General features: G+C 39.4%; 1 protein-coding gene across 1 annotated transcript in view; it reads right to left on the bottom strand.

The window, feature by feature from the left end:
* Positions 1 to 7532, bottom strand: part of LOC142342937 (uncharacterized) — a 34271-nt gene extending 26739 nt beyond the window's left edge. Inside the window, exon 1 of the mRNA XM_075394617.1 lies at positions 7290 to 7532. Coding sequence (XP_075250732.1) covers positions 7290 to 7532 — 243 coding nt within the window. The remainder of the gene's footprint in view (positions 1 to 7289) is intronic.
* Positions 7533 to 9886: the final 2354 nt, after the last annotated feature.

Below are 9886 nucleotides of genomic sequence, written 5' to 3' on the forward strand. Positions count from 1 at the left end.
AGAGACTAAAAAGGTTTTCAGCTTGAATAAAATGCACCGAATTTCAAATGTCGCTTTTAAGTCTGTTGAGGTTTTATGAACAAAGACTACAACGGTTTAATGCTTTTCAGTAATTACTGTTCCCAACAAGAGAATTTTAGCAAACTGGGGCAATAACGGGGAGTAATTCTGGGTGGTGGAACTTATGGCGAGGCAGTTAATCGTATCGGGATGGTAATTACGCGTGAAATACCATTTGTAGTATAATTTTACACTTCTAAAGACTTCCGACACTGTTTCCTATTCGCTTCCATTTCGGTATTCTTCCCCCCTAATTATGGAAAACTTACAGGTGATCAGCGTTTTCCGGGTAAAAATTACTAATTCATTAGTCGAGCTTAATTTCAAGCGCCATGTTGAGTGAAAACTGATCTGTTCATACCTTATAAGGCAACTTCATCACACTGGGAACAAAATTTGGGCAATTTTGGTGACTCAGGTTTTTTGAATGACGCGTTCTCTTGTTACGCCAAAATTAGTTTTATATGGCAGGTTGCTTAAAACGAAGACGTTTTCAATATGTGGACAATTTAAAATTCAGTTTTATCATTAGGGCTGCGCCATTTATGGCCATTTTTGATCGTTTTCAACAGTAAAAATTGCAGTGACCGATATTTATAGAATACAAAACTGTATTGACAATTTTTAGAAAACATGAATGTGGACAAAACATGCAATGTGTAAAATTTTATGTAATGCTTTTTGCAAGTTAATTTTAATTGAATACTGTTCCCGCTGCTTATTTAATGTGGCTTGAAGAATTCAGTGTTCTTTTAAAACTAATTTAGCTTCCAGAAAAATTACGACTAATTTGAAAACTTTTTAGAAATTCGAAATTTGTTTTTGGTCTTTATCACGTTAACCTTCAAAACATCTATCGGTCAGACTGTAATCATCTAAGATCTTCAATTTCTGCAAGAAATTTGCGATGCAATTTTGAGAAGAGACATGGAAATTTGACCTTACGTTTGTTTTTATTGCGTCGAAAAAAGTCAAATACTGCTGAAATTGAGTTAAGATTTCCCAAAGTTAAAACCTGCTGATTGTGCATTTTTGTTCCTGTTATTTAAAAAATTAGGAAATGAGAATTATTTGTGTTGGGTTGAGAACAATTGGTTTAACATTTCTGCGAATCATTGCGTCTGTCTGGATACGTTTTCGGTAAAAGTCTTTAACTGTAATTTAAAATCATTTGTTTGTTATAATGAAAAACGAAATAATTAATTTCTAAGTTAAATTCTCAAAGGAAACATCGTAAATTGATTTTTAATTATGCTCTTGATTGCTTTTTAAGAAACAAAAATTGCACAAATTTTAGCCAAATATAATCCCCGTCTAAAAAATTTAAGGTTATGGCTATGAAAAACATTTATGAAAAAACAAAAATGATTTGACTGCCACAAAGCCAACTCCCCTTTCAATGAACCAAAAATTTATATATATATATATATATATATATATATATATATATATTATATGTATATGTGTGTGTGTGTGTGTGTGTGCGTGTGTGTGTTTGTGTTTGTGTGTGTTTGTGTTTGTGTGTGTGTGTGTGTGTAACGGCTGCTCTCCTTGTGTTTCACAAAGAAAGTTTTACACCGCCCAGTTCGTTCTGAGTGGTTACAAAATCTGTCCGGATACTTCGTTTATGCAGTTCGCTTTTGTAACTGTATATCCGCTCTGCTGTACTTACCGTTGCATTAACTATTTTAGTTCGTAACTATTCGCTGATCTTAGTTTTTTCAACTATCAATTTGAACTGGATTGCTACAGATCACACAATACGGGATCTCTTTATGTATACCAGTTCAATCCGATAGAAAAAACAAATCGAAGACAAAGATATATGTCTAAGACCTGTTTGTGCAAAAATATTTAAATTTAAACCTAAGTTGGCTTTTGCTGTTTGTACTCACAAGTTGAGAATACCAGAAGTTGGGGTTGTAACAGTTGAATTTCAGCTCCAATAATTCGTTGATGCAAGACACAGTAACAGAAATTACTGCTCAAGAATAATATTTTGACTACAAGACACAGTAACAATTTACTGCTCAGGAATATTTCTAGTTCAAGACACAGTAACACGTTATTTACTGCTCAAGACAATTTTTGTGCAATATTTTGCTGAGTTATACTTTCAGCCGTTTTCTGCGGCTACTACGTTGAGTTCTGTGTGTTGCTTTTGTTATTTCCCCCTTTTTCTCTTTTTTCTCACGTGACAAACTGTAACTAGAACTAGAACTATAACTATAACTATTAAATGACTAAGACAACAAAAGTGTTTTGTTTCTATTTTCCCCAACTACGCAAGCTTGTTGTTCCTTAAGCTCAGCTCCAACATCGCCGGCCCTGTTGTCCTTCGTGAAAACATCTTCGTCCATTGATAGCACTGGAGCGAGCTTCACTACTGGTCTCTTGTAGTATCCATCTTTCGTTCGGATTGTCGCTGATCGAATCACTCCGTCGGAACCTTCAAAGGTTTCGATTATTCGACCCAGATCGTAATATCCACGTTTGTCACTGTCTTCCACTAACCACACAAGATCACCCTACTGAAGACTTCTGTCCGTTGTGGTCTGCCATTTCTTTCGACTATTCAACGTTGGCAAGTATTCCTTACGGAATCTGTCCCAGATGAGGTCTGCGTAAGCTTGTGTTTGTCGGAAGAGCTTTCTATGATCAACAAATTGCTCTGCACCTGATAGATACGGTAAACAAAGGTTCTTGTTGCCAAGTAGGAAATGGTTCGGAGTAATAGCTTCTAAATCGGTAGCATCAGAACTGACCTGTGTCAGCGGTCTAGAGTTCAACGTCTGTTCAACAAGACACATCGTGGTTGACAGAACGTCCTCCGTGACTGATCGGTTGCCCAGCACTGCGTACATTGCCTTCTTGCAACTCCTAACCAGTCTTTCCCACACTCCTCCAAAGTGTGGTGATGCAGGTGGGTTGAACTTCCATCTGATACCTTGTTGAATCAGATGTTCTTCAATTCGCACCTTGTTCCATGCTGCTATACACTCTGCCAGTTCTTTTTCAGCTCCAACGAAGTTTGTCCCGTTATCGCTAATCATTTTGACCGGTTTGCCTCTTCGTGCAATGAATCGCATAATTGCGTTCAGACAACTATCAGTGTCTAGTCTTGGTACAATCTCTATGTGTACCGCTCGTACAGTAAGGCATGTGAATAGACAGCACCAACGCTTTTCGTTTCTTCGACCAATCTTTACTGTGAATGGTCCGAAATAGTCTACGCCCACATTCGAGGACACTGTTGATGCGACTAATCGTTCTTCAGGTAGATCTGCCATTACTGGTGCCTTTGTTTGGGCTCTTCCCTTTCGACATCTAATGCATTTGTTTTTGATCGATCTCAAAGCATTTCGTATGCCTAGGATCCAGAATTTCTGCTGAACTATGTTTCTGACATGTTCAGTACCTTCGTGATGACTATTCTTATGTTCATTTTGCAAGAATAATTCAACTACATGGTGCTTCCAATGTAACAGTATTGGATGCTTCGTTTCGAAGCTCAATTGACTTTTACCTATTCTGCCTTGGGCACGAATAAGTCCTTGCTGGTCTATGAATGGTGAAAACTGGAGGATTTTGCTGTTTTTTGGAATTTCTTTTTCACCCTTAAGAGATTTCATCTCTTGAGCAAACTGTTCTTGCTGCAGTAGTCTGAAGATGCTTGCTTGTGCACCCTCTCTTTCTCCAACACTTAGTGTTTTTGTTGCCGGTTTGTGTTTTTTGAATACCCGCTGTATGTATGCCATTGTATTTACTAGTCGATTGTAATTGCTGAATCGTTCCCACTGAATCATCGGCTTCTTCTCTTCAACCTTTGCTGAGAAGACCATTTGGTCGTTTTGTTCGTCTTAAGCAAATGTTAAAGCCACTTGTTCAGGCCATTCGTTCTCTCGCTGCTTCAACCAGGCCGGCCCAGTGAGCCATTCACTTCTCTTGAGTTCGTCAACATCGATCGCTCGTGTCCCGATGTCAGCTGGATTGTTAATACCACTCACATGATTCCATTGTGAAACATTAGTTGTATCCAAAATCTCAGCTACTCTGTTTGCAACAAACACCTGTTGCTTACGGTGGGAGCTGTGAATCCATTGCAGAACAGTAGTGGAGTCTGTCCAAAAGTTAGAACTGTGAATCTTCGATTCGTGTTCCTTCACTATCTGCTCTTTAAGTCTCACCGCCATCACTGCTGCTTGTAGTTCCAAGCGTGGTTTGGAAAGGTGTCGCATTGGTGCAACTCTGCACTTTCCGATTACAAATGCTAAGTCTGCTGGGTATTCTTTGGTCTTTGAACGTAGGTATGCCACTGCGCACATTGTATCTTCAGATGCGTCGGCAAACACATGAAGTTCCCATTTGTCTTTGGCTGTGCTGAAGTATCTTCTATCAATGCTGGTTTCTGCTACTTCTGGAAGCTGTGCCTTCCACTTCAGAAACTCTTCTTCTTCGTTAGGTTCTACTGAGTTGTCCCAATGTTGTCCATTTTTGGTCCAGATGCTCTTCAGGAGTCGTCTCATATGGACACTGAATGGTGCAAACAGTCCAAGAGGATCAAACACTGAAGAAACTAGAGATAAGATCTTCCTTTGGGTGATTGGGGTCTCAACTTCTTTGCTTGTACCTCTACAAACCTGTAGACTATCATCGGTAATCGTCCACTGAAGCCCAAGCACTGATGACCCTTCCTGGCTGGGTTCTACTTCAACCTGCTTTGTTTTGCTGATTGATCTTAAGTCCTCTGGGATTGCGTTGGTTACCACGTTGCTGTTGGTGATCCACTTCTTCAGTTCAAATCCATGTTTTGAGAGAAGAGGTTGCAGTTGTTTGAAAACCTTGATTGCTTCTTCAGGTGTTTCGACTGACTTGATGAGATCGTCCATGTAGAAGTTGTTTTGGATTGTTTTTGCTGCAATTGGGAACTCGTCCTCGTTATCGATGGCTACTCGCTTCAGAGCGTAGTTGGCACATGTTGGTGAACTCTTTGCTCCAAAAACATGACGTTGATACTCGTATATTTGCACAGGTTCGTTCATTGTTGGTCGCCACAAAAATCTCAAGCAGCTTTTATCCCGTTCAGGAACTTGCACTTGCAGAAACATTGATTCAATATCTGCGGTTAGGGCAAATGGCCCTTCTCAAAATCTGAATATTGTTCCGATCAATCCGTGTAGTAGATCGGGTCCGGCTAACAAGTTGTCATTTAGGCATATATCCTTGTATTTTGCTGCAGCGTTGCAAACGCGGCGAACTCTACCCGGTTTGTTGGGGTTTAGTACTGGATGGTGTGGCAAATACCATTCCTTTCCGAAAGTGCCTTTGACTTCCGATTTGCCAAGGATCTTCACAAATCCTTTTTCAACATCTGTATCAATTGACTGTTGATACAATTCTTTTAAGTTTGGTTCTCGTTGGAATCTTCGTTCCAGTGAGTAGAGCTGACCAAGGGCCGAGCCGTAGTTGTTTGGGAGATTGGGTTCTGGTTCACTCCAGAGCATGCCCACTTCGTACCGCTCGCCTGTAAACTTTGTCGTGCTCTCTAGAAATTTCTGAGCTTGCTGCTCTTTCTTTGATTGACTTACAACATTTATTTTGGAAGCATAGGTTTCTATGTCCCACCATGATTGGATATTTTCTGCCACTTTCACATCTTCTGTGAAGGCAAAATGACAAACATTTTGACCTTTCTTGCCTGTCATGGGACCACTGACTACCCATCCTAATTCTGTTAAGACGGCGAAAGGCTCACTTCGTGTTCCAATCTTATAGTCCAATGGACGTTGAATTTCGTAGGCATCTTGTCCAAGTATGATGCCTACTTCCATCAGGTTGAATGTTCTGTTAGTGAGAACATTCAGATGTCTGAATTTGTTCTTCAGTTCCTTGTAATCATATGTTGTGTTTCCCAACGAGATTGATGGGTGTGCAAACGCTTCAATCGAATGCACCTTTGAATGTAGTCCCTTTATTGTGATAGGAACCTTCTCTGTCCTCAAATCTTGCGTCCCATGTATGCCAGCTATGTTCAAGGTAACGTCCATGCCTTTGGCTTGTAGTTGATCCTTGACACTTTGATCGATGAATGATACTGTTGACCCACTATCGAGGAAAGCGTAGGTAGTCAACCTGTTACTACCACTCTGAACCGATACAGGAACTATTTGAAGAAAACTAGTAACTTGGTTACTCTGGTTGATTGTTGCTGCGCTAACATTAACTGCGTGACTACCCTCGTCCATTTGGTTTTCTGAGTGTAGCAGTCTGTTGTGCTTTTTGGTACATCCATTTATACCGCACGGGTGGACTTTACAATCTTTGATTGCATGCCCTTTCCCCAGACATCCATAACATAAGCGTTCTTTTCTCACTGCTGCATAGCGATCGGTGACATTCATATTCTTAAATATTGGACAGTTCCATATTTTATGAGTGCCATTCGCTAGTGGACAGTTGTTGTTTTGCATTTGCTTCGTTTCGTTCGCATTCGAACTCGCACTAATATTTGACGATTTTGAGAATCGTTTTTCCTTGTTAGCGTTTGGTCGATCATCTTCCTTTCGTTCGCTCTTGGTTGATGGCATTCCTTCATGGACAAAAGCCATTCGAGCTAACCATTTTTCAAGGAGAGTGAGGTCGGGCCTATCTTCTTGACACTCGTCAACGAAAAAGAACCACTTTTCTTTCAAATTTGGGGGCAGTTTTTCAATTGCCACTTGCAGTGTTGAACTTGATTGCGGATCGCCTTCATAGTTGTATTGCTTCAGTACATTAACTAGGTTGCTGATTGTTATTGAGTAATTAATTATAGCCGTTGAGTCGTGCATTCGAATTGGTTGTTGTTTGCGCAATATGTTAAGCTGAGCGTCGACAATTAGGTAAGGTCGCCCAAACTTCCGTCCCAGGAGTTCCCACGCTTGAGCGTAGAATTCTCCCGAATAGCCCATTCCTGATATAGCTGACTTTGCTTTACCTGTCAACAAAGTTTTCAAGTGGCTCATTTTCTCTGAGTCGGGTATATCGCGATGGTGAACCGTTGCTTTGAACATGTTCGACCACTCCGGCCACTCTAGGAGATTTCCATCGAATGAACTCAACTTCAACTTAGGTAGCTGACTGCTACTGCTTGGTTTATTGCGCTTAAACTTGTCTTGTTCCCGGGCTGCGCTGGCACGCTCTCCACTTGGTGACCGTGACTTAAGTACACCTTCGCGATTGAAGTTTACCCTGGGATAATTGTTGTCGATCCTGGTTTTCGCACGCTCGAAACTATAATCGTGCAAGTTGGAGAATTTATTCGAGTTATCGAGCCAACCGGAAACATCTTTATTCTTCGGGGTTTTCCAGTTGATTGGTGATCTACTTCGCATACTAGGGGCTGCACTATCATCAGAATCTGATGCTCTTGCGTCAAGAGCTTCTTTCTCGTATTCCAGTTTGAGTGCACCTTCTTCTTCAAAAAGTTGCATCTCCATTTCAAGCTCCTTCCTTTTCAATTCGAATTCAATTTTCTTCAACCTCATTTTTGATGCAAAGTCTTTCTCTAGAGTCGCAAGTTTTTCTGCTTTTTTAGCTCGTTTATCAGAGGAGGCCTTTGAATCATTGTTCCTGTTTGGGTTTCCATGTTCAGCAGTTTGTTGAGAAACTCCCACAACAGACTGTGAAGACTTAGCGGCAGTTGGTTCTGCATCGCTTGTCAATTGTGCGGTTTGATTCTGTTGATTCGTCATGTTTGTTTCTCCGTGAATGTATGGTAACCAATCTGCGTTTAATGTTTGCAAGAAATTTAGTCGGTCGGCTTCGTAACGTTCAAACAATTCAGAATCACGAAGAAAATTTGCTCGCTTTCGGTTAAGAATGCAAAGAGAGTCGTCAAGTTTCAGCACCTGTTTATAGATGGTCTTGAGTTTGCTTGTTCTATCGTTGTTTCTGATTAGTTCCTGGCCTTCCTGAATTTTTGCTTTGATTTGTTTTTCGGAGTTGCTAATCTGTCTAAGCAAAAAGTCCTGACTCTGTGACGGAGTCACTGCGTTTGTACTTTGGGACTGCAGCTTGAATATCTACAGTACCTTTCGTTTAATTGCCTTAATTAAGCCTTGCTATTCAACTTCTAATGCACTTTGCCTAATTGGCTTTGCGTTGTTGAATTGCTCGTTGAGTTTTGTTCTCGTTCGTCGATGACTTCGTCACTTCAACTGTTGGGTTGGACAGCAGTTTATTCCACTGTCCGGGTCGGCGGACCAAATGTAACGGCTGCTCTCCTTGTGTTTCACAAAGAAAGTTTTACACCGCCCAGTTCGTTCTGAGTGGTTACAAAATCTGTCCGGATACTTCGTTTATGCAGTTCGCTTTTGTAACTGTATATCCGCTCTGCTGTACTTACCGTTGCATTAACTATTTTAGTTCGTAACTATTCGCTGATCTTAGTTTTTTCAACTATCAATTTGAACTGGATTGCTACAGATCACACAATACGGGATCTCTTTATGTATACCAGTTCAATCCGATAGAAAAAACAAATCGAAGACAAAGATATATGTCTAAGACCTGTTTGTGCAAAAATATTTAAATTTAAACCTAAGTTGGCTTTTGCTGTTTGTACTCACAAGTTGAGAATACCAGAAGTTGGGGTTGTAACAGTTGAATTTCAGCTCCAATAATTCGTTGATGCAAGACACAGTAACAGAAATTACTGCTCAAGAATAATATTTTGAATACAAGACACAGTAACAATTTACTGCTCAGGAATATTTCTAGTTCAAGACACAGTAACACGTTATTTACTGCTCAAGACAATTTTTTTGCAATATTTTGCTGAGTTATACTTTCAGCCGTTTTCTGCGGCTACTACGTTGAGTTCTGTGTGTTGCTTTTGTTTTTCCCCCTTTTTCTCTTTTTTCTCACGTGACAAACTGTAACTAGAACTAGAACTATAACTATAACTATTAAATGACTAAGACAACAAAAGTGTTTTGTTTCTATTTTCCCCAACTACGCAAGCTTGTTGTTCCTTAAGCTCAGCTCCAACAGTGTGCGCCCTATGCCAAAATACCCAATGTGTTAAAATAGCGCTTGTCATTATATTCAATTTATTCGGTTTGATCTTTTAGCTAAATAATCAAATTAGGAATTAGCTCGTGCTGTTACCAGCATGTTCAATCGTACTTGAGCCGATAATTTAGAGGCTTCGAGAAATGCACAATCTAATTATTAAGCCAATTAACCGTTCCAGTGGTTCCACCACTAGGATAAAATATTGTGTATTATTTAGTTGTTTTCGTCACATTGGGTATATTGGTATTGGGTATTTTGTCATGACACGTTTTGTCAGTATTTCTCAAAAATTGTTGTTTGCTAATGATTGACAGCGGTATTAGTTTGTGTTTGACTGCTTGTAAACAGATCGTAAATTTGAGGGATAATTTTAATACAAAATACGGTTTGGTTTGATTTAAAATTAAGAAGGCAATAAAATGATGCCCTAAATTTTTTGTCAGTCAAATTTTCGATATTATCAGAAAAGTATTTTTCAAGTCTGGTGGGTCTTATGTGTTGTTAACATATGGCAATGTACTCACTAAGCTCAAATATTCGAAAAATTTTAAAAATATGCGCATTCTTTTTGTCTCTTTTGGTATTCCGTAGATTTATTCTTTTATTTTGAACTGTAACAAGGAAAGGAGCCAATTTTTAATTCTTTTTGTAGCAATTTCTTGTTTTTCTTGTAAATTTGTTGAGATTTATATTGTTGGTTGTGAGAAACTTTTTTCCAGAATTTTGAAAAGTAGCACTTTTTAACATTTAGATGGAAAAATTGAAAAGG

This window comes from Convolutriloba macropyga, chromosome 7 (genome assembly GCF_964194025.1).
Source record: "Convolutriloba macropyga chromosome 7, txConMacr16.3, whole genome shotgun sequence".
Lineage (NCBI taxonomy): Eukaryota > Metazoa > Xenacoelomorpha > Acoela > Convolutidae > Convolutriloba > Convolutriloba macropyga.